The following is a 25,733-nucleotide window of genomic DNA, read 5'->3' on the forward strand; positions in this document are numbered from 1 at the left end:
GCAGGAGGGCCTAAGGGAAGCCATGACATCTCAGCCCTCACAAAACTAACCATTTCTACAAATAGAAAAAAATTTCACACAAACAGATCTAGATTCCCCGCCCCCTTCAAAAATGGAGAGAACCCAAGTCCCAAGAGAATGCATATTCCATGCCCCTCTCCCCTCAAAACACTCTGACGCTTCAGAGAGGCCACCAAAATGCCCCACCTATGGAAAGTATGAGGACAATTTAGAGAAAACGTGGGAAAAGTATTAAGACTCTACCTACTTACGACAATAGATAGCAAGGAAAGCAAGTTCAGATGGGATTCTAATTTTGTCTGACAACTACCAGAGGCAGCGAGTGCCAGCTGTGATCTTATTTAGAAGGGTCCCTGTGGTTATTATTGGATGAAACATTTTGCTAAGTAAGTCCCTGTCCCTGAGCACTTTAAATCTTGCTATCACATTTAAGTCTCCTGTTTCTAAGGCACCCACGTGAAAAATACCAAGGTAAAAAAAAAAAAAAAAAGTCTTTTTATTCTTATACTCATCCAGAACACATTATGCAAGACGCTCTATAAAAAGCACAAAATGAAACAAATTCAACTCCAAAACATTAAATCTCATCTCTGAGATATAGCAGACATTGCTGTAATACAAAGTAGAATGTGATCAGAACCATATGCGATCCTCTGGAAGTTCAAAGAAAGGTAAGGCTCTTTCCAACTGAGATGATCAAAGAAACATCCCTGGAGAAAGTAGCTTTGGAACTGAGTTTTGAAGGACAGGCAGCATTTACTAGTAGATATCCTGGGACCGTGTGAGAGGCAGGAGACAGAAGAGTTTTCCAGATGGGGGCACATGGGAACAAAAGTAGAAAAGCATGGGGCATGTGCTAGGATCTTCAAGGGGGTTAGCTGTGTCCCAGTAATAAAGTCTATGAAAGTTAATGGCACAAAGGATCTAAATGGTAACTGGGAAAGGACAATGGCAGACGTCAAATAATAGGCTATTGCGTAGGACAGGGAGCCAATAAGGAGTTTTGAATAGTGAAAGAACATATGGGTAATACTGCATCACTCTCCTTTCTTCATTCCCAGCTTTACAAGTTGGCCATTTCTGCACTAGACTAGACTTGAAAAATCAGCATGTCAGATTCATTCCACAGCCATAGTTTCTTGGAGCGCCTTGAAGCATTCTTCAGCTCTGAATATGAAATCATTTTCCTAGACCGAGAAGAGAGGACAACTTTCCAAGTGTTCCATTACAGCTCGCAGACTGAAAATAACTTTTGATGAGAGTTTTCCAAATAATTGCCTTTATTTAGACTAGCAAAAGTTTCTTCTAGTTCAACGGGTCTTTCCTAATCATAACTTCTGATAATTCACTCTCTAATATGTGATATGAATTGGACTCCTTTAATCCTATTGATAGTTCATCCTTCTCACAACTTAAAAAGCATGGTAACTGAATTTGTTGCATTTGTGTGAAGGAGGTCATACTAATAAAGTTTGTCTGTTATCTTATGTTGTCCTAAGAAAAGACAGATCTGTGACTACTTGACATGGAGCAATGTTCAGTAAGTACAGTTGTTATTGTTAACTAGAGGCCCGGTGCATGAAAATTCATGCACTGGAAGGGGAGTCCCTCAGCCCAGCCTGCCCCCTCTCACAGTCCGGGAGCCCTCAGGGGCACGAGGCAACCCGGCGATCAGGGGAAGGGGGCGCTCCCATCACACCTCTGCTGCTGCCACTGCCGACAGCGCAAGCCTCAGCCGGCCCTGTTTACCTGAGCCTCGGGTGGCCCTGGGCGGCTGGGCAGCTGCCATCCAAGGCTTGCCTGTGCCTCGGGCTGACCCTGGGTGGCTAGGGGGCTGAGGGGACCGGGGAACTGGGGGACTCCGGAAGCAGGTGCCCCAGCGGGGCTGAGGGGACTGAGCGCCGCCATCTTGTGGCTGTGGGCACTGCCATCTTTGAGGGCGGGGCAGTCAATTAGCATATTCCCTCCTTATTGGCTGTGGGCGCCGCCATTTTTGCAATGGCATGAGGGTCAATTAGCATATTCCCTCTTTATTACATAGGATTAGGTAGGATGAGGACCAAAGAGCTGTATAGAGTGATGGAAGGTCAGATTTATACTGGAAAAGCCTTCTGATAATCTTCAAATCTATTTTCCCTCTTCAAAAGCTAAAGCTTTCCCTTCATTTAGACTGGCATTTCTTAAAATACCATGACCAAAGGCCTGCATCTAAAGCAACTGAGGTTGCTTGCTAAATGGGCAAAAATTCTCCTGACCCAAGTCATCAAGTACTCAAGAGTCTGCATTCTCTTAAATTCCCCAAGTAGGTCTTCTGTCCATTAAAGCTTCTGATTGTACTTCCTACTGTGGACACGTAAATCCCCTCTCTTTGCTCAATCTACAAAGAGAGCATGCATATCCTTCATAAGCAAAGACTTAACAAGATTTTCAGTTACATTTAAAGATACAGACTTACATTATAAAATCACAGTTACAGTCTATGCTTTCAGGAAAATTGTGTAAAATCTCTGGGGGGTACTGTTCCTGTAAAAATGCAAGGGGTATAAACAAACATACCCCTTGTTGTTTCTTCACAAGAAAAATGGGAATATGAAACCCTTTCTCCCATTTTTATTACAATTCCAGAAATCTTACTTAAGGATGCCTCCCAAACAAGAATAACACACTTCGAAAGATCTTTAAAGTCTCCTGAGCTAACCAAGCATCATAAAAACAAAACATGGAGGAGGAAAAGAAAAATAAGCAAGTTCTAATCCTGATCAAGGCAGAAACAAACAAACAAAAAGACAGAATAAGCCTTAGATTTCTTGTAGAAACCATTAGATAGTTCAAGATTTAGATAAGAGCTATAATATTTTTCAATCACTGTAGAATTTGAAAGAATGGCAAGCTCTTATTTTGATTGTTTTTCTGACAATTATATTAACTAGAGTCTCTGAAACTTCATTTGCCCCCAATTATAAAAATACACAGGTATAATTTTCAGAATTTCCATACATGCTTGCTTGAACTGAATGAACGCTAATATTTGTGAAGAGCATAATGTATGTCAGGGAACATGGGAAGAGGTAGAGAAGGTAGATGCCTTCCACTAAAGTCAACAAGTGCCTAGTCATATAAAGAAAGCATCTTTATGAAGAGAACATAAGGACTGAGAACAGGGGGAAGTTATCAATCTTAACCATACCCTTACCACATGCTTTCGACACAGACGTAAACATGAGAACCAAGCTCAGAATTCTCAACTTCAACACTTATGGTGCTGTTTACAGTACAGAAACCATTAAGATGGTGTTTAACGGTATAACTTGGTTTTGAAAATGCAGTGATACAACATAAACCACACAGTTTTCCATAAGGGGATTGATGAAGTGCTGGGAGTCATTCAAAAACAGTATTTCTCTAGGAACAAACCATTGGAAACTTTTTTATATCATTTAACATAGCACTAAAAATAATGAAAAACTTAGGAATAAACTTAACAAAATATGTGCAAGACCTACCCACTGGGAAGCTACTAAACACTCCAGGCTAGATATTAAAGCCCTAAATAAATAAAGAGGCCATGTTCACAGATCAGAGGAGTCAATATTGCTAGGATGTCCGTGTTCCTGAAATTGATCTAAAGAGTCAATGCAACTTCAATCGAAATCCAGGAGACTTTTTCTTAAAAATTGACAAGCTGATTCTAAAATTCATATAAAAATGCAAAAAAAAAATTTAGAATAGCAAGAGTAATTTTACAGAAGAAAGAAGAATGGTCACACTATCTTTATTTAAGACAGTGCTATATGACAAAAGGAGAGAAATAAAAGATCAGTGGAGCAGGAGAGAGTACAAACATAGGCCCACACAATTTGTGTTTTCCAGGTACTAAGGTAGTTCATGAAAAAAGAACAGTCTATTCAACAAATGCCTGAAACAGCTGGATAAAGATATGAGGGGAAAACAGTGAATTCCCAGCCTTACTTCACACCCCTTTGCCAAAATAGACAACATACTTTAACATAAGAAACAAAATCATCAAGTTTCTAGAAGAAAGCATAGGAGATAATCCTGTGACCTGAGGTTGGACAAAGATTTGTTAGGTCACAAAAATGCATGAACCATTTAAAAAAATAAAAGATAAACTAAATTAAACTTCATCGGAAAAACTTTGTTCTTTGAAAGGCATTGTTATATGAAAGGCAAAATATGAAATAGGAGAAAATATGTGCAAAATATACATCTGATAAAGACTTGTATCCAGAATATATATTTTAAATTCCACAGTTCAGTAAGATAAACAAACCAACTTTTAAAAATTGACTAAATCCTTCAACAATGCAGATCCACAAATGACAAACCAGCACATAAAAAGATGCCCAACATCATTAGGGAAATGCAAATTACTGCATCTTCACTACTATTTCATGGGATTTGCTTAATCCACCATCTTCATTCAATCCTCCCTACTTCCCCCAACTCAACACCCATCCCAGTTTCCTAGATGTATAAATGGTCACCTTCTAAAACATAGAAACAAAAGCAGGGTGTGCTAACAACCTGAAAACCTAAACCTTAAACCCAGCGCCAGTTGGGTATTTTATGATTTCTGCTTAGATCTTCCATAGTTTCAAATTTAACATAATAAATACACAAGCACACACCTCTTCTAAGCAGCCTCCTGTCTTTTTTTTTCATCTTCAGATCACAAGATTAAGCCAATGACAGTTTCAATCTGTCAACCCAAATGGTCAAAATGACTCCTTAAATCAAGTTCTACACAATACCTGACGAGAATGGGCTGAGAAGGGAGGGGGAAGCAGCTCCTTTGAAAATGGTCATTGCTGAGGACATCTCCTTGCTGCAACAGAGATATATAAGCCTGGTACCCAAACTATGACGAGTGCTTATTTTATAGGGTTTTCGATGCACTTGAGAAGTTGTATCTGAGAATATGAGCACATCCATCAGCAGCTGAGCGGTTGTGTCTATTTCCTGGGAAGAGCATTAGCAGTGGCAAGAAGGATAAACAAACGTCTAGCTGCCTAACGAGAGTACTTCAAGTACCTTGTCTGCCAGGCACGCTCTTGTCCAAACAGCTAGTATCCACCATGTTAATGGAGACCATTCAGTCTCTGCCCCTGTATATTTCTTACAAACCCAAAGCATATTTCTAATTCACTTTCCTCCTCTCTCCCTTCACCCCCAACACCTACACTCTAATTAGAAATCCAAACCAATTTATAGTTCTGCTCTTTAAGTGAACTCAAAATGCTATTTTACTACAGAGATAAAGACCACGGGCACCTTCATTTCTTCAATGGCTTCAGAAAATAACCTCCTTTAGAACATTTTACTTGCAAGTTCATCAAGACCTACATTCAATGCTCTGTGTAAGTAGGGGAGAATACGTGGACTGGAAGCTCCCAGTTGTACACTGTCTCTGCAGAATTTTCTTTTGAGATGATGTCTTATTCTTTTTTCAGTATCTTCTTTCGAAAGATTCAGCGTTATGTTTTCTGAAGCACTACAGTCATAGCACATCACTCTTCTTTTCTAAAGAATTTTTATTTTATTGATAAAGAGAGGAAAGGCAAGGAAGAGAGAAAGAGAAACATCCAGTACTTCCTGCACACCCCCTACCTACCGGGGCTGAGTCTGCAACCTGTGCATGTGCCCTGACAAGGAACCGAACCACACCCAACCAATTGAGCTGGCCAGAGCTAGCACATCACTCTTCAGCGTGTGCACTCAGGAAATACTTTCAATGATGAATGGGTTAATGAAAAGAGCCACAATGACACGGTGATCCAGGTCATACACTGACAATTTTTTTTAAAAAAGTTTCCAAACCACTGCGGTACATTTTAAAACACAGAAATTGTCAGTGCCAGCTCAACCACTTGCTTGGAAAACTTCCAAAAAGCTGCTTTTCTATTTTATGAAAATTAAACAAAAACAGCCTTCCACAGCAAAGACTCAAAGTTAAATGTCCAAGGGTTAAAACAATGTAAAGTAGTATTTGTATTACCTAGCACACATTCTTGGCTAAAGCACCTTAATAAATCACTTAAATTATTTTCTAAAAGGTAGTGTCAAAGGTCAACCTCAGTCTAGCCAATAGGCATTACGTTGCCTATAAGATTCTTCATTTCCTGTAATATGTTCCCAAGTTCACAAAAGATGGTCATATAACATAAGGGGGTCATTTACGCCAGCTGAGGAAGTCAAGTGGTTTCACCTGGGGGCGGGGCAGAGCTCTCTAATTCTATTTGACTTGCCAGGCAGGAAGGCAGGTAACGTGGTGTGCATTTGGCAGAAGATAACCTGAAAGCTTCGAATCAGACTCAGCCCTGGTCTTCTGGCTCTGACGGAGCATTTATATCAAGCTGACAAAGAGGGTTAGTATTAAAGAAGTAATTCCCCCTTCCTCTAGGTTACCTTTCTCCCCTTTTCCCACCCCCCTCTCAATCCCTGGGAGGTAGGCCAGCACCTTTTCTTCCTGCTGTAAAAACTGGATGACAAAGGGAACCTCGGAAGAGGAAATGTGTGTGCCCGCTTCTGGGTTCAGACTCCATTTTCTGTGACTCCAGAGATACTACACGTGAGGAAGCTCGACACGCAGGATTGCCACCTGCTTCTCCGGGGATTTAGAATCAAGGAATCAAGAAACCCTGAGTGAGTCCTAATGGAAGGGAAACCGCTTTCGGGGAGGGGGATGGGAGGAAGGAAAACTTGCCTTCTTTTTCATGTACCAGGAACTAACGCAATACCTTCCCTCAGATTTGAAGACTTCAAGAAAAGGAAGACGGTCTCTTAAAAAAATATCAAGTCAGAACACAACCCGGAGACAAAATCTCGTGTTTGTGTTTTATTTTGGCAAAAGTACATGCCCCACCGCCAATTCCTGCCTGGCACACTGCTGGAACTCAGGACAAACTGGTGCTAGCAACCATTTAGAGTCTTTTCCCGCCTCCCCAGTGAGTTCTGGGGAAACTCAGATCCATGCCATCTCACTGCCCTCTTGGTTTTCCCCTGCCTGTACAACTAATTGCTTATTCAACAAGTAAATTAACGAATACATAAGTAAAAGCCAGTTGTGATACTGAATAGAACCTAAAACAAATGCAATTATCAAAATTGTTAAGCAACATTTTCTTCTCTGTGTGTGCATTCGGCTAGCCTATGCTTCTCATCCCCCTCTGCAGGTCTAGCCCAGGAGTGAGACTGCTGGTGATGCACACTGCTTCCAAGCCTGGCCCAGAAACTCTGCAGGTGTGCGCCTGCGTGTTCTTTCGTCCTTGGAGACAACCCCAGAGCACACCGAAGCCCCACCTGGGTCCCCGATTAGGACTTTAGAAAGTAACCCCTGATGTGTCCTTCACTCAGTAATTTTAGTTGTTGGTGTTTTACTTAACAAAGACATCGGCATCTTATTTTGACACTTTTTATGTTATAGGACAAAGACAAATAATTACATTTATGTTAGGAATGAAACAAATCTCAAAAACCTCGTAATGATTTGAAGATAGCGTTTCACCATACAAGAAATATTGAAACATAGTAAAAATGTAAACTATTTAACATCCAACAATATTAACTAGAGTAAAAAATATCAGCTAGCCAGAAGACTGGCTGAATAAGGGGGCGAGGGCAGGGGAGGTGGCTGTGTGGTAACCCAACAGCTGGGAAAGCCAGAATGAAGTGACTGTGGCTAAATGTAGAATCAAAGCCTGGAACTTGAGGACAGGGGCTGAAGGCAGATTAAGTCTGGAGTCTGGGAGCCTGGGGAGAGGGAGTATGGCAAGAGGAAGGGGCTGCTGCATCGCTATCTGTCCATAGGGTGGCTCAAATAATTAACAGGGCAGCCACCAACGCTGAAGTAGGCTACAGCCTCCCCGCTCCCCACCACCACACCCACCTCCACCATGTCGCTACTTATTTTTTTTAATATATTTTATTGATATTTTTACAGAGAGGAAGGGAGAGAGAGAGAGTTAGAAACATCGATGAGAGAGAAACATTGATCAGCTGCCTCCTGCACACCTCCTACTGGGGATGTGCCCGCAACGAAGGTACATGCCCTTGACCAGAATCGAACATGGGACCTTTCAGTCCGCAGGCCGACACTCTATCCACTGAGCCAAACCAGTTAGGGCACATGTCGCTACTTATTGATTATCCCTTGTGCTCCAAGGATGAGTCCTCATTATGGAGAATCTGATGGTCCACAGGAAATAATTCTTTATCAGTATCCAGTAATATTTGTTTACCTAGCAGAGAAGGGTTCTAACTAGCTCACAAAAACATTTTAAAAAGCAATATTAGCTCTTTAATTTTTTTTAATTCTTTATTGTTTAAAGTATTAAATCTCCTTTTTCCTCCATTAATCTCCCCCCAGCTGCCCCCCCCCCCCAGTATATGCCCTCTCGCTCCCCCCAACCCCCATCTGTGTCCACTGGTTTTGCTCATATGCATGCATACAAGTACTTTGGTTGATCTCTTACCCCTTCACCCCCTGCCTTCCCTCACAGGTTGGACAGTCTGTCTGACACTTCTATGACTCTGTTTCTATTTTTGTTCATCAGTTTATGTTGTTCATTATATTCCACTAATGAGTGAGATCATGTGATATTTATCTTTCTCTGACTAACTTATTTCACTTAGCATAATGCTCTCCAGTTCCATCCATGCTGTGGCAAATTGTAAGAATTCCTTCTTTTTTATAGCAGCATAGTATTCCATTGTGTAGATGTACCACCGTTTTTTAATCCACTCATCTGCTGATGGGCACTTAGGCTGTTTCCAAATCTTAGCTATTGTAAATTGTGCTGCTATGAACATAGGGGTGCATATATCCTTTCTGATTTCTTTTTTCTTGGGATATATTCCTAGAAGTGGGATTACTGGGTCAAATGGAAGTTCCATTTTTAGTTTTTTGAGGAAACGCCATACTGTTTTCCACAGTGGCTACACCAGTCTGCATTCCCACCAGCAGTGCACGAGGGTTCCTTTTTCTCTGCATCCTCTCCAGCCCTTGTCATTTGTTGATTTGTTGATGATAGCCATTCTGACAGGTGTGAGATGGTACCTATTGTTGTTCTGATTTGCATCTCAGATGGTCAGTGACTTTGTTAGCTCTTTAATTTTTTTAGAAAATTTTATTCTAGTGGCAAGTTGGCTTCACTTTTGATACAAGTTAGCCAATAAGTAACTTTCTTGCCCTTTGGAAGAAATCGTATTAGGAAATGTAAGTGAGGGGTTTACAAAATAATGGTATTCTTAGTAATTAAATACATTCAAATAGGCTGGGTCAGTTGTTGACCAAGACAAGAGAGCAACTCTTGCTGTAATGCAGTCTCTTGGTGTAGTGGAGTATCTTGGCGTAGTGGAGTATCTTAGTGCCCCTGGCCTGACTCAGTTCTGGCACAGTGGCAGCAGGCGCCTCTCCTTTCCTGATCAGGACACATGCTGAGCTTTGAGGGTTGACATTCAATCTCCCCGAGGTGCTTAACACAGGAAGCTGAGTCCAGGTGGGTATGATTCCCAGCCAACTCTTCCCTCTCCCTTTTGTTTTGGTTTGTATCTCCTTCTCCCATATAATTCCATAAAGTCAAGAAAGGGGGAGACCCCATCTCTCACTAAGGCTACAATGCAAAACAATAGCCAGCCATTAGGGGGCAAGATCAAGCCATGCCACATCACCCCCAAAATAAATCTTACCATCCGTACCGGCAAAGCCACAGAGAGGGAGCTTTCTAACCCAGCTCAGGTGTGGCACCATAATATTTCAGAACTTGATTTTACACCCATAGGAGTTAGTCATTTAAAATGTCCTGAAATTAGGACTAACCACTTCTACTTCGTCATTCAGTTATGAACCAATCCACGCCCCCAACCAATAACACCCAAGAAGCCTTTGGATGAAGCCTCAGAGATTACTTCTTATCTACTACAATTTTTGCTTCAATGGTATTTCCAGGTCCCTGTGTAACAGGAAATAACTGAAAGAGTTCGGAAATAGGTGTTCTCATTGATCTCACTGGCCAGGGTGGCCTTGGTGCTTATTGGTCTAATCATTTATGCTCTTGAACTTCAGTTTCATCACCAATAAATTAAGGGAATGCATGAACAGATAGGAAAGGCAAAAGGACTCACACGTTACTTCACATGCTCTAATACAGTTTCTCGTTTTGACAAAAGCACATGTTAACTTTTTAAGTAGAAAAATAAAGAGTGGAGCCCAGTGTGGCTTCGTTGGTCGAGTGTAACAAGTATGGTTAAGGCCCAGTCACGGAGAGGTTGACCATTCGATTCCTGGTCAGGGCACATGACCAGGATGCGGGCCAGATCCCCAGTAGGGGGCATGCAGGAGGCAGCCAATTGATGTTCTGCTGTCCCATTGACGTTTCTCTCCCTCTCTCTCTAAAAATCAATTTAAAAAATCTTTTAAGAAGGAAAATAAAAAGTGGCTTGAAATGCATGGTCTCTACAGCCCTACCTGCTGTAATGATTTGGAAGTCCATCCAGGATCTCTGAAGCTCCCTACATGCAGCTTTGACCCTAAGCTGATGGAAAACAGCCAAGACTCCAAAGCCAAACAGCAAAGCTCAGGGTCTGTGTTTAGGGAACACCCAAAACTGAGGCAGGAGTGAGAGCAAGGGGCATTCTTTGTCTGTATAGGTACAAAGAGCAAGGAGAGAGAGCCCTCTTACTGCCAAGCAGCTGGGGGTTTTATTGGTAATTGTCCAAGGAACTTAACATTTCCAGCTACTTACTCTCATACTACCACCTCATGCTACTATAAAACATGTCTCAGTATCCCCCCGGAGTACTTGAATGAATGTCCAGATAAGGATCCAAAAGAAGATCCACACAGTTACGTCTCTTATGTTCTCCCCCTCCCCGTTTTTCTCTATCTCTGTTGCAGAGGCAAATATCATGTGTAATCCTACCTAATAAAAGAGTAATATGCAAATTGACCCTAACTCCGCTACACTCCCAATCCACGTCCACAAGCCAATCAGGAGCAAATATGCAAATAAACCCAACCAAGATGCCTACAGCCACAGAGAGCAGGAGGGAGGCTTGGGTTTCCCCAGCAACAGAGGAAGCTAAGCTTTCCGCCTGCCCTTACCGGCCTAAGCCTCCACTCAAGGCTACAAAGTTTCAATTATAGAAAGTAAACAAATCCAAAACAGAAATGGCGGCAGCTACAGAGCTGGAAAGAGCAGGAGGCAATGGTTGTCCCCGGCAATGGAGGAAGCTAGCTTCTGCAGCCCTGGCCGGCCTAGGCCTCTGCTCCAGGCTACAAAGTTTCAATTATAGAAGGCACACAAACCCCAAAAGAAATGGCTGCTGGCCACAGAGCGAGCAGGAGGCTTGGCTCTGCTCCAGGCTACAAAGTTTCAATTGTAGAAGATACATAAATCTCAGATACCAGGGCCTCTGCTTGGGTCTCCAGGGGGCATGGCTGACCTGCAAACCACCACAGGCCCCTTGCTCAGGCCGCCCCTCACCCCAAGGGAACCCCCACCCTGATCCGGGACACCCTTCAGGGCAAACCAGCTGGCCCCCACCCATGCACCAGGCCTCTATCATATCTAATAAAAGAGTAATATGCAGATTGACCATCACTCCAACACACAATATGGCTGCCCCCATGTGGTCAAAGATCCTGCCCCCATGTGGACACAAGATGGCCACCACAAGATGGCCAGCAGGGGAGGGCAGTTGGGAGGGACCAGGCCTGCAAGGGAGGGCAGTTGAGAGGGACCAGGCCTGCAAGGGAGGGCAGTTGGAGGCGATCAACCCCGCAGGGGAGGGCAGTTAGGGGTGACCAGGCTGGCAGAGGAGGAAAGTTGGGGGCAAACAGGCTGGCAGGGGAGCAGTTAGGCATCAATCAGGCTGGCAGGGGAGTGGTTAGGGGGTGATCAGGCTGGCAGGCAGAAGCGGTTAGGGGCAATCAAGAAGGCAGGCAGGCAGGCGAGCAGGTGGGAGCCAGCAGTCCTGGACTGTGAGAGGGATGTCCCAGATTGGAGAGGGTGCAGGCTGGGCTGAGGGACACCCCGCTCCGTGCATGAATTTCATGCACCGGGCCTCTAGTGAGATATAATTCCCATTATCAGTCTCTCATCCCCCAGTCCATTGCATCCATTAATCTAGTTTCATTCTCTATGAATTTTTTATTCTGGACATTTCATATAAATGGAATCATAAAAGCAAATGTATTCTGAGTGTCCATCAGGTTAGGCATAGATATAGATTATGTGCCAAATATGTGTGTGTGTGTGTGACACAAGGTCTATGTAGATAACAGGTAAGATAAACCTTCAGTCAAATAAACACAAATACATTACATTTGCCATATAAATAGTACATCATGCATGCTTAAAGCTAATGGATTTTATTTTTCCCCTCAGAAACATACATAGGAGAAGTCATATTCATGTGGGTGACACACCAATAAGTTAGCTGTATCTGACAAAAAGCCAAGTTTTCTGCTGGACACAATTCTCCCAATGACTGTTTGATCAAAAAATTGTAGTTCACCGTGGCGGCCATGCGGGTAGATGAGGCTCAGTGACTGTGCTAAAACTCCCTGGCTTTCTCTCCCTCTCAGGAAAGAATACAAGAATGCAGGGCAGAGAAACAGCTTGTACTTTCTCCTTTTAGTGTATCATTCAAACACTTGCATACTCAGTGAGGAAGGGAGCAGAAAGCACGGATAAGGCCCAGAACGTGCGCATTCTCGGGAATCTGACCATCCATGCCGCATTGCCTCCTAACAGCAATGCGACCTTCAGCAACGATTTAATCGCTCAGGCTCAGTTTTCCCCATGTCAAATGGAGTCACTACTAAGCCTCTTATTGGTATCCTTTGGAGATTAAACACAAAGCTTTCGGTCAGAAAATCTGCTTACGAAATGCTGGCTATTGGCAATAACAATAATAATTATTACTTCACTATTAATAAATCACCCACTACTCAGAACTGATGGAGCCACTTCAGCCTGTGTTGATGGGACTGCCGGGAACAGATGAAGTAGCTAAATTCTCCACGTCCTGGCATATGCACAGTGAAGACAGTAATCACCGGAACTCAGAGGAGCCGAGAATCAGGCAAATAATCAGATAACTGATTTGCTACTCTCCGAGCCTCCAGCTGCCCGAGACTCCACCATCCACCCTATGGAGCCACTCCCGGTCTGAGAGAAGAGTACAGCTGCTGGAACTCCTCCCTCATGGGCAGCCTCCCTGCCTGGCACACTGGAGATACAAAGGCTAATAATTCATTCACGCCAGGAAGGGGCAGGCAGACTGAGCAATACGCCTGCAGGTCTGAGGAAGGAAGGATGGCTCAGCCCTTCCTCCCAGTGCTAACTTCACCGCCACCAGGGCCAGTACCCCCGCGCCCGCGCTCCCCTCCGCTGTCATAGCGTAACCTGTGCGACGGCAGAATTTCTCACCCCTTGGCCTTCCCTCGCTTGAGTGATTACCTTTCCTTTATAGTAATTATCCCTATTATATGTGTTCACTGTCATAAAATCATTTTTCCTCAAAATAATAGGCTTAGCTACTACTGATCAAAAATTGAGTCTCGAGCCAGGAGATTGTAAGTGTCAGCAACATTTTATTCTTTTGGACCACGGTCATGTAAGCAGGAGGCTTCCTCTTCCGTTTCTGCCTCCTCTTGGTGCTCAAACATAGGATGGAAAAAGGGGGGAGGATTCTTACCGTCATTTCATTGCTGCTTTAGTTAGGGGCTTAGGTCAAGCAACACGCAGTGAGTGCTGCAGAAACTCTGTAAGAACCGCAGGCATCTATTTCTTAGGAAACGTGGAAAACCCCTCTGCTCCCCTGACACATTTTACCCGGCAATGGAGACCCCAGGGAGCTCTGGTCAGAGGAATTACAGCACGCCCAGAAAGTTTCAGGGCGGCCTGACGTAAGGGATGCGAGCACTCGAAAACTCATGGCACAAAATAAAAAGGCTGATAATACAGAATCGACAGAGCCTACTCTCTACCTTTAGGGAGTGAGTCTTCTACGTTTTAAAACAACTAGCTTACACCTAGTCCTAGAATAAAGTGCCCCCCAAATCACTACAACTGCCAATGGAATACTACAGAGCATCTAAAAGAATAAGGTAGAGACATATATACTGACAAATGTATCAAGATGAGGAAGAGAGTGTGTGTGTTCATATATTTGTTTGTTTTTAAATAACAACATAAAAGGAAACTGGAAGGATATTTCAAAGTCTCTAAGGTATACAATTATGAGGGTAGAAAGAAAAAGGGGGAATTCTACTTTTTATTTTATATCCTTCTGAAGAGTCTGAATTTATTATGAGTTAATGATAAAATAAAAAGAATTGCTAAACACTGAAATAATTTTTTATCAGCCTAAGTAGTCTCTTTATAAACAATTCACCTTCTTGCATGAATATGCATCAATATACATGAGTGGGAAAGCTGACTAAATTAGAGGGCCTGCCTTATTCAAGCAGCATAAACTGCTCTATGACATAAATAGAAAAACAGATCATCTGAATTTGGATGCCCCCCTGACCAGACCAGATCGCCCAGAAAACCTAATACAAAAACTCTAAAAATAAAGGAGAGAATCAAAATCATGCAAGAATAAAAGAAGTCATTTTCTAACTTTTCCTTTGATCTTAAGAAACAGGAAGGCAACAAGTCACAAAACAGAAATCCATGCATCTCCTGGGGGGGGGGGGGGGGGGAGTCTAATATATTTAGGGAGGAAATCTCTTCTTTCATTATTTCTTGATAAAAGCATCATTGTTTCTTACCTGGTCACAAATCAGTTCCCACTTTTTCTCATTGTCATACTGCCGCAGTAACCTGGCTTTGTCAGGGGGTAGGTTCATAGCATTCTGGAAAAATAAAAGAAAAGGGAAAGAGATATGTCACATTCCACAACAGACTACTCATGGGTAACTTATAGGTAGATCAAGGAACACTACTGTGGTTCTTTTATGATTTCTTTTCAATTTCTAGCATCTCATCAAACAGAAACACCCTGAAGAAGTCTTTTAAACATCACATCAGTTCAATGGAAGGGGGAGACCCTGAAGTCCTATGCTTGGACATCATGGTAGTCTGCATTGAAGCAAAGGAAATGCATTATTTCTTCATTTACTAGGGCGCTCCCATTCTTCTCAACAGGAGGTCATGAATTGTTGAGAAAGTATTGCCCAATTTATGTTTAAAGCACAGACACGGAACAGAAGACACCAAAAGAAAATGCAATGACCAGAACCACTGACAAATACTATCAACTTTTACTCCCTTTGACAACACTTATGAGTAAAAGAACAGCTTGGTTTTTTAATTAATTTATTTATTTTTATATAAGAGAAAGTTTCTTTAGAAAGTAGAAGAAATGGGCTCAGGAAACAGTTTACAGAGACCAAAGAGGGGGTCTTTGGAGCTTAGGAGAAAGAAAAGTAAAGGTAAGGCGCCTGGGAGGGTGGGGAGGGGAGAAGCACCCAGATTTTTTATGTTGTTGTTTTTAATGAAAACAATGTAACTGGCTTTTGTCATCTCTCTGAGATGACAGCACATGCTAGCATTATGCTGGACATACATTAACATTAGCAACCACAATTCTCAGTTTAGCTATATTAGTTTATGAAGTTGAACTTGCCCTGAAAAATTGGTCATGAGCTAAATGTCTAGACATCAATACTCATATAGCCTGCCCTGTGTCAATACAGCACACCTTCTGGAGTGCGAGTACATTCACCTGCTATTAGTCTAATGTCCCAAATAACCAATCACACACATTCTCAAGATACTTGGCTTGGGTTTGAGGTGATATCTTTAGCTACAGAACATGGCAGAGTGAGGGTCCAGAAGGAGTTCACATCTGTTCCCCTGGCCTCCCTAAAGTCCCCACACTCTCAACAACTGAGCCAAGTACCCAAGGACTGTCTCACAGCTCTTAATTGTCATGTCTACCCGCTTGCCTCGACACCCTAGATCAGTGGTCGGCAAACCGCAGCTCGCAAGCCACATGCTGCTCTTTGGCCCCTTGAGTGTGGCTCTTCCACAAAATACCACGTGCAGGCGCGCACGTACAGTGCGATTGAAACTTTGTGGCCCATGTGCAGAAGTTGGTTTTCGGCCTGGGCGAGTCTATTTTGAAGAAGTGGCGTTAGAACACTCAAGCCGTGGTATGCGACCACTGCCCTAGATCATACCTATCCCATAATAAACAATATAGTTCCTGGCCTGTGTCAATATTTAAGCAAATAGGTCTTGAACTTTTTTTTACAGGACCTTTTTTTTTCCAAATTTTTACTTACTGATTTGAGAGAGAGGAGAAAGAAACACCGATTTGTTGTTCCACTTATTTATGCCTTCACTGGTTGATTCCCCTATGTGTCCTGACCAAGGTTTGAACCAGCAATCTTGGTGTTTCAGGACGACGCTCTAACCAACTGAGCTACCCGGCCAGGGCTAGGCCTTAACCTTGTAATGCTGAAGCCCCTACCTCTCTGGAGGACTTGGCTTGAAGAGAAACAATTCCCCTGCCACAGTGCTGTCGCATGTCATTCAGTGAAACACATTTCATAGAGGCAAGGGGCAGTGAGTTATTCTCACTTCATAGAGACAAAGAATTAACCTTGGATAATTTGGTAGACATGACACAATACTTTTCCCTTAAACTCAATCTAGCATCCAGATTGAAATGCCTAAGTAGGTGGTAAACATACACCACTTACTAATTACATTTAAATTTAATAAACTGTCTCCAGAATATTAAATTTTTAAATTACCCCCAAAGCTGACAACATAATTAGAAGAGCTTTGGACTCCCGAGTGTTCGATGGGCCTGCCAAGGCTTCTCCATAGAAATACTAAAATGGGGAAAATATTTTCACATGGCCCAGCTCCACAGAACATCCACTTGAACTAGAATAAAAAACATATATTTGTATTTACTTGTTATTTTAATATTATAATGTTGAAAAAGAAAAAATTCCTGGACTAAGGCAAAGGTGAATTCCATGAATATTCTTCTGAGGGAGTCCAATGTTACTGGCCATTATAAACCAGTCCATCACTGTTTATTTGCACCCTAGAGATAGATTACTTCCTCTTAAACTGATTTTTTAACCTCATGTGAGTGCCCCTGGGTATGATTTAGCATTAAATAAGTACAGTAAGTTTACGAGGTAAATTACATGAGTTTTCTCAGAGTCCTTATTAATCTCTTGCGATATAAAGGGAATAAGAAAAAGAATGGCTGAACTACAAGGTTCCCACCATGGTTATGAGGTACCTTGCACACAATCTCATGTACTCTTCATAACAAGCCCATAGGATAGATATAATTTTCCGCATTTTATACATGAGGAAACAGACCTGGGAGAACTGGGTTAACTTGCTAGAGATTAGACAGCTTTACGGGAGCAAAAACAGGACCTAAACTTAATCTGTGAGGCTCCCAAAGACAAACACCGAAAATGCCACCAAGCTTTTTCCCCCCCTCCTTTCTTCTGCTAGGCAAAAGAGCAAATAACTGACTTTCTGTTAGGACTCTACTCGACACTCGCATGGAAGCCATGTGCAAACCCTGCTACAGGAATCAGATGTAGGCCCCGTCATTATTGCAAAGAGAAGGCCACAATTCTCCTTTCTAGGTCTACTTTTACTTTAATGAAAGAGTCTTTAATTCAAAAAACGTTATGAAGCACCACCGCTGTACAGCACTGCTCCATGGCACAGTGGGAGACTACACAGCTGTGGTCCCCTGGAGCACGATGTTACGGTGAGGAGATACAGGTAAAGCAAATGAATCTTCTTAAACTCAGATGGGTCTTGATCAAGATTATGGGAGGGCAACTTTGGATTGGGCGATGTGGAAGACCTCTCAAGAAAAAGTAACAATTAAGAGGAATCCTAAAAATGAGTGAGCCAGGTGAAGCATGGACAACAGCATTCAAGGCAAAGGAAACAGGGAAAAGACACTAAGGCAGGAAATAGCTTGGCGCATCAAAGAGCTGAAAGAGAATAACCATAGCGGGAAAGAAAGGGAAAGAGAAGGAATGGGGGAGAGAGAAAGTTGGAATGGTAAGTCAGGGCTATGTCACGCCCAGCCACGTAGGCCAGGATAAATTCTTTTTATTTCAGCTACAGTGCAAAGGGAAGCCACTGAAGGCTTGTAAGCATGAGATGACATAATCAAGTTACGTTTTACAAAGATGACCGTAGATGCCATGTGGAGAACTGATCAGAAAGAGCGGAAGTGGAGGCAGGGGGGCCAGTTAGGAGGCCAGGGCAGTAGTTCAAATGGAGGAGGATAGGATGGCTGATGGCACATCAAATGAAGAAAGGTAGATGCATGTCAGAAAATTACGTGAAACTGACTGGCTACATTTACGGGCTGAGAAAGGATGTCAAGAATTAATACACCTTGCTCCTCTTCCTTCCTTGAGCTACTAGGTAAATGGTGGTCCATTTAGTGAGAACAGCACCCAGCAAAAGAAGGTACAGCTCTGGAGCAAGTGGTGAAGAATAAGATTTATAAATGGTCCTGTTTAGGTCTGAGAGAGCTGAGACATCCAAGAGAACAGTCAAGCAGGTGGATACACAATTCCGGAGACTGAAAGAAAAGGGTGTATATATTCTTCTAAATGAGGAGTCTTAGGAAGTCTGTGGGCCTGATGACTAGTTATTGTCGGGAGAAGTTGCTCCACATCAGTACACCAAAACTAATACTGCACTTGGTAATCATTTATCTAAAATAACCCCTTCCCCAGGTCAAGCCTCTGAACTGTTCAGGCATACATTGCACAGCTTAATAATTCTACAGGGACAGCGAGGAAGTGGTTCTATTTAAAATCAGATACTCCGCAGAGGCCTGGCTCAAGTTCAGGGATGTTGTGATTAGCTGGTAATACCTGCCCTTAACCTTTGTTAGAGGGAATTCATTCCTTTCGCGCTGCATAGGGCAGGACCCTGGAGACCAAGCTAAATGTTTGTGCAGGTAATTCGTAAGACTCCAAGCTATTTGCTGAGGAAAATATGGGCTCTATCGCTAGGTCCCCTTGCTGTACAAAATTAAATTGCTCTCCTACTTGGCTGAAAATGTAAATCAAGCGCTTCCAAGTTTTCTAACAGTGACGACTCTACCTCATCTTGGTGATATCTGTGACATAGGACCCTCCGTGTCCTTTCATCCATCAGTCCATCCACTGTGTACTGGGCTTTGAGCACGTGCCAAAATTTCTGAAGGCACGGAAGAGAATTTCATCATGAAGTTGTTGCGCTCAAGTACATGCCAAAGGTCCACTGAAGCCCTGCTATCTGAGTTAAGAAGTTTAATGGTTGTTAATTATCTATGCCTAGAGTGTACAAGTTCCTGGCTAAAAGAAATTAGACCTCCCAAGAGAAACCTTTCTATAAGGAATATCCCTTTACTTCCTTTCAACCTGGCAGACTTTTAATAATCAACTCAAATGTCACTTAGCAGGAGAGCCTTCCTCCAACTGCTCCCGGGGAACGGTGCACGTCTCCATTACAGCACCGAGGACGCTGTTCCCCAAGAATCCCTTTACCATCCAAATTCCCTACGCAGCTAGGTACACGCCGCACTCCCAGGACCTCTCTGTTCATCCCCAATGCCTGGCAGAGTGTTTGGCAAAAAAGTAGGCACTGTGTAGGTTGCTGAATAAGTGAAAAGCAAACTAGGTGTCCTACTCTGCAGTCTAAAAATACCTTCATTGATTTAGCATGTGTGTTTCAGCTATTAACAAAGCCTATTCGATGAAGAGTGTTTGTTTCTCAGAAAACCTCCGTCAGGGATATTATTACTCATTAGTAATTACCTCCCAAACATGAATTCATGGGGGGAAATCTTCCAGTTCAATTCTAGCAACATTTCCCTCAAGCAAAATGATGTTTGGGGCATTCTAACTGCTACCAATAATAAATCATGGAACATGAATTTTGTTTTGTTTTTGTTGCCAGTAAATTCAAATTGGTATCAATTATCACAATGGATGTACCCAAAGTGGTAGCTACATTTATGGTCTATATCCTGGTTTTATTCTTAACTATACTATTTTACATTGTTTTGAGATGTAATTTCCATCTCAGGACCTTTTGGAAATAGAAGGTAAATATCAATGAAGTTTCTGGGTTCTTGAGGGAGAAATTAATTGTGGTAAAAGAAAGTCTATGATAGTCTATACATCTGAGGTTATACTTACAGATTAATTACCATATACAACATAGAGCAAAATGAAGGTACTCAAATCACTGAGAACCAAATAAACCCATCTCCTAGGAATAGTTTTCTGACATAAGCCCCTGTCCTGGGTACACGGGAGGAATGGAAACTTGTAAAGCCTCCTTCTTTTCCCCTGATATCCTCAAGGCTCAGGCTGAGAAACCCACAGTGAGAAGCAGACACAGAGCAGTGAAAGGGAATCGGACCCAAACACACCTTATGTAACATACATAGCACCTTTGTCCTCCTAATCTCTAAATTAAAACTTCCAAGTATTAAGTCACCAGATTCAACAACAGAAACTCTTCTATTACGTGACATTACATGATCACCTGCACAGAGAGAAGAAAGGACACAAACTTTACAAGCAGTGTTGCTTGTGGAAACGGGAAAAGCCTGTCACGAGAGAAATAGCTTAGACCAGTGGTCGGCAAACCGCGGCTCGCGAGCCACATGCGGCTCTTTGGCCCCTTGAGTGTGGCTCTTCCACAAAATACCACGTGCGGGCGTGCACCTACAGTGCGATTGAAACTTCGTGGCCCATGCGCAGAAGTCGGTTTTCTGCCTGGGCGAGTCTATTTTGAAGAAGTGGCGTTAGAACACTCAAGGGGCCAAAGAGCCGCATGTGGCTCGCGAGCCGCGGTTTGCCGACCACTGGCTTAGACAATCTTTTAGTCCTGAAATGATAAAAGAGCCAGTACTTTTTTAAAACTTGTGGTAGCAAAAAACCACATATAACATAAGATTTGCCCTCTTAACCATGTTTAAGTGTACAGTCTAGTACTGTTAACTATTTTCACAGTGTTGTATATCGTATCTCTAGAATTCTTTCATCTTGCAACACTGAAACTCTACCCAAACAATAACTCACTTCTCCCTCCCTGGACCATGACTTTTTGCTACAAAAAAAAAACCCACAAAAACACAAGGAAATGTGATGGTTGCAACTGGATGCTTGGGCAGCACAGCAAGGAACGGGATCTAATGAGGCCGCGTGGGGCAGGGACTCACGAGTTGGGCTCCGGAGTCGGACTGGCTGGATTCCAACCCCGATCTACCAGTTATGGTCAATGCTCTTGGGCCACACAACTTGAATTAAAAAGCAAACCAAAATGAACTTACAGCCCAGAGTTGAAAAGGCCCCTACATATATTTCAAAACTGAAGGTCGGCATCAAAGTCAAGGGTCATGAACAACAAGATGTAGCATTTATTGATGCTCCGATATGTCTCAGGCACTGAGGCTCTCTGCACATATTATCCCATTTATTCTGCTTTATAATCCTGATAAGTAGGCATTATCTTCTCCATTTAACAGAGAAGAAAACTGAATGACAAGGAGGTTACACAACTTCCATGCATGAGACAGATGGCAAAGCCGGGACTCGAGAGAGGTCTGGAGGACCACGCTCCTTCCATGACACTTAAGCTATAGTGTTTCTAAAATATGGCCCGTCCATGAGCGAAGCAATCCAACGATTCTACCTGAATAACCAGAGACATAATCACTGGCACGCAATATTAAAGTGAAAATGCATAGGACTATTTAAGCTATTAATATTTTCAGACAAAATAATGGCGTTTTAACAATAGTCTTCAACATCTTCAAAAATATGAACTAAGACCCAAAAATAAGTTATGCGCTCAAATCTATAGATAGCCAAGAACTCTCTCAATTCAGCAAACAAACACACACACACACACACACGAGAGAGAGAGAGAGAGAGAGAGAGAGAGAGAGAGAGAGAGAGAGAGAGAAAGAAATACAAACAGGAGATAAACTTCCATGAAGCAAAAGAGGTAAGTACACCAATGCCAAAGAGAACCTGTTACAAAACATAACCGATGCAGCAGGCACTTCTTTTCCTTATGAAAATCAGGACATGCTATGGACTGGGCTTGGAGGCAGTAAAGAATAGCATTTAGCCCTAGCCGGTTTGGCTCAGTGGATATAGTGTCAGCCAGCAGACTGAAGGGTCCCAGGTTCCATTCTGGCCAAGGGCATATACCTGGGTTACAGGTTCAATCCCCAGTAGGTGCATGCAGGAGGCAACTGATCAATGATTCTCTCTCATCATTGATTTTTCTATCTCTCTATCCCTCTCCCTTCCTCTCTAAAATCAATAAAAATCCTATCTAATAAAAGAGTAATATGCAAATTGACCATCACTCCAACACACAAGATGGCTGCCCCCATGTGGTCAAGGATGGCTGCCCCCATGGGGACACAAGATGGCCACCACAAGATGGCCAGCAGGGGAGGGCAGTTGGGAGGGACCAGGCCTGCAAGGGAGGGCAGTTGGGGGTGATCAAGCCTGCAGGGGAGGGCAGTTAGGGGTGACCAGGCCGGCAGAGGAGGGAAGTTGAGGGCGACCGGGCCTGCAGGGAAGGGCAGTTGGGGGGACCAGGCCTGCAGGAGTGGACAGTTAGGAGTGACCAGGCCTGCAGGGGAGGGCAGTTAGGGGCCATCAGGCTAGCAGGGGAGCAGTTAGGCATCAATCAGGCTGGCAGGGGAGTGGTTAGGGGGTGATCAGGCTGGCAGGCAGAAGTGGTTAGGGGCAATCAGGAAGGCAGGCAAGCAAGCAGTTGGGAGCCAGCAGTCCTGGATTGTGAGAGGGATGTCCAACTGCCCGTTTAGGCCCGATCCCGGTGATCAGGCCATAACGGGCAGTCAGACATCACTTGAGGGGTCCCAGATTGGAGAGGGTGCAGGCTGGGCTGAGGGACACACTCTCCCCCTACCTCCCCTCACCCCGTGCATGAATTTCATGCACCAGGCCTCTAGTATATTTATAAAATAGCATTTAATGGCACAATATGATTTTTAATATTTGGGCTGTGGGGCTGGGCCACCTGGGTGCAATCCTACCTCTACCCACTCATTAATAGTGGAATCTTGGGTAAATTATTTAAAGTAAATCTCAGCTTCCTCACCTGTAAAATAGAGATGACAGTGGTGATAATGATGAGAAAGATGATAATGTAATGATTCTACTTGCCTCATAGAGTCTGAGAAAAATAAACTTGGATCATGCATGCAGTTGGCACAAAATAAATACATGGAACATACTCTACATACTAGATCTTACTATTCTCATTATGTTAGATGAAGGAAAAGTGTGAGCAGAGGCATGGATACAGTAGAAGGCAGAGGGCTGTGAGCTACACACAATAAACCAGAGGGCAAGAAGTGGGTAGGAGGAAATCAAGTCAGAAAAGCAGGACCCTGCACACCAGACCACAGAATTTTAAAATTAGTTGACAGGCAGTGGGAAGTCATCAGCCAAGGAAATGTCTAGAAAGAGCAAGGCCTTTGGGGTTCTCAAATCACAATAGGTAAAGGTTTTCTCCTCTGTTAATTCTTCCCACGTGGTCATTTTTTCCTTATACCATTACTGGGACATCAGGTTGATACTGAATAATGTACCAATTCCCCTACGTATTCACTTTAAAACTGCAACATCTGAGGGGAGCAAGGAGGGTGGTTGCAAATTCAACACGTGACCCACCCCTCTGTTCAACTAACCTCAGAGCCATTTTCTTCCATGACCTATATTCTTGTTCCAAACAACTACCTGACATCCTAAATTTTAATATCCTCCTAGCCTAGAGGATGCTGCTAAAATATATTCATCTTCTTTCCTGGCACAGGACTCAGGCAGCCAGCCAAAGAGTTCCCCAAATCGAATCATCAGTCAGTCACCTTTCGTTGTCACTGTTGTTTTTATTTAACCATGGAGGGCATTAAGATCATTCCTGTAGCCAGCGAAGCCCACAACAGGAGAAATCCCTCACCGAGTTACGTCTTTAAAATAAAATCTGAATGGAAAGCTACCCTTTCTGGGGACGCTGTGAGCGTGAGACGGAGCTCTAATCTTCCATTCACAATTTTCGTTACAGCCTGTTTTCTTGGAAGGCTTTCTTTAAGGACTGAACTAAACACTAATGACTCTTCCACACCTTTTTAATGAACAAAAAGTGCAGAGCTGGAAGAGAAGCTTGTGACATTTTAGTCCTTTCTGCCTTTTCATAGGTGACTAAACAGACTAAAAAAGCTGAAGGCAATGTCTATGTTCATATAACTGGTTATTATCAATGGTAGAAGAAAGAATCCAGACCAACGTGTCTCTTTATCCAGGATCATGAAAGAAGGCCCATTACATGTGCCATGAGTATGTGCACATGTGTGATTGAATACACATACATGTATTCTTGGGAAAATCAAATCAGTTAACACATGTATAGTAGTCAACACATAGTCCTGCACCCAGGAAGCACTCAGTACATGTTAGATATTATTACTCTTACTAGTGTCCCGGTGCACAGATTCGTGCACATTGAAAGGAGATTAATTAGAAGAAATATTTTAATAACGTTATTCGCGTCTTGCTAATGAAAAGAAAATAGGATTCTACCGAGTCTCCTATCTACCTATCCAAGACTTCTGTGAAGATCAAATGAGATGAGGCATGGGAAAACACTTCACAGACATTTGGTTAAACTGTAAAATGTTTGCACCTGGTTATAAAGCAAGTCGGGTTCCTGGGCTGAAGAAACTCCAAGGAGGCTATTCTTTAGGGAGAGGAAGCCAGACATTGCTACGTGACGTCATTACCCAGCGGCCACAGCGACCATTTCAGGGCTGGGCAGGGCTGGGCTTTGGGCCGCATTTTGTGCCATGGGGTCTTGGCAGAGTTGGCTGCGATTTGGTGGGGGTGTTGCTCCAGGGTGCTGGCAGGGCCTGAGTCTCACTTGGGGGAAGCCAAGTGTTCATTTGTCAGCGCCAGGGCCATGGTGCCATTTATTTTTAAACTAGAGGCCCAATGCACAAAATTCATGCAAGAGTAGGCCTTCCTTCCCCCGGCTGCTGGCACCGGCTCCCCTCCACACCCGGGACCTGGGCTTCCCTGTGGCTGCCGGCACCCGGGACCCAGGCGCAGAAGGAAGCCCCACCCAACCACCGCAGCCCGCCAGTCGGTGGCCTGGGCCTCCCTCTGCAGGGCGATCATGGGGTGATGGCCGGGCCCCGACCAATCGTATCGCACCCACGTTGGCTGGCCTGGCGCCAGTGGGTGTTACAGTGTGGTCCCAGATGGTTGTCCCACTGTTTGGCCGTTCGGTCGATTTGCATATTACTCTTTTATTATATAGGATGGCCAGTGCGCATCATGGGAGCTCCTGTGTTGAGCGTCTGCCCCCTGGTAGTCAGTGCATGGCATAGCTACCAGTTGAAGGAATGGACACTTAGCCTTTTATATATACATCGGAGATCTGTTCCTACAGCGCAACATAACGTGATTTTCACCATAAGTCAGAACCCACCTACATAAGCACCTACATCACTCACATGGAGCACATACACAGCAGTAATGAAGTGAAACAGTAAAAACAATTTAAAAGAAAGATAACAATTCCTGACCTTTACTTGTGGTAAATAAATAATAAAAAACATAAAGCACA

At 43.3% G+C, this 25,733-nt stretch overlaps 1 protein-coding gene across 4 annotated transcripts in view; it reads right to left on the reverse strand.

The window, feature by feature from the left end:
• The window catches only part of FMNL2 (formin like 2), a 304,070-nt gene that overhangs the window by 109,039 nt on the left and 169,298 nt on the right, over positions 1 to 25,733 (reverse strand). For all 4 annotated transcript variants that reach the window (XM_079782217.1, XM_079782219.1, XM_079782218.1 and 1 more), the window contains exon 2: positions 14,825 to 14,908. In XM_079782217.1, coding sequence (XP_079638343.1) covers positions 14,825 to 14,908 — 84 coding nt within the window. The remainder of the gene's footprint in view (positions 1 to 14,824; positions 14,909 to 25,733) is intronic.

Source organism: Cnephaeus nilssonii (genome assembly GCF_951640355.1).
Source record: "Cnephaeus nilssonii genome assembly, chromosome: 10".
Classification (NCBI taxonomy): Eukaryota; Metazoa; Chordata; class Mammalia; order Chiroptera; family Vespertilionidae; genus Cnephaeus; species Cnephaeus nilssonii.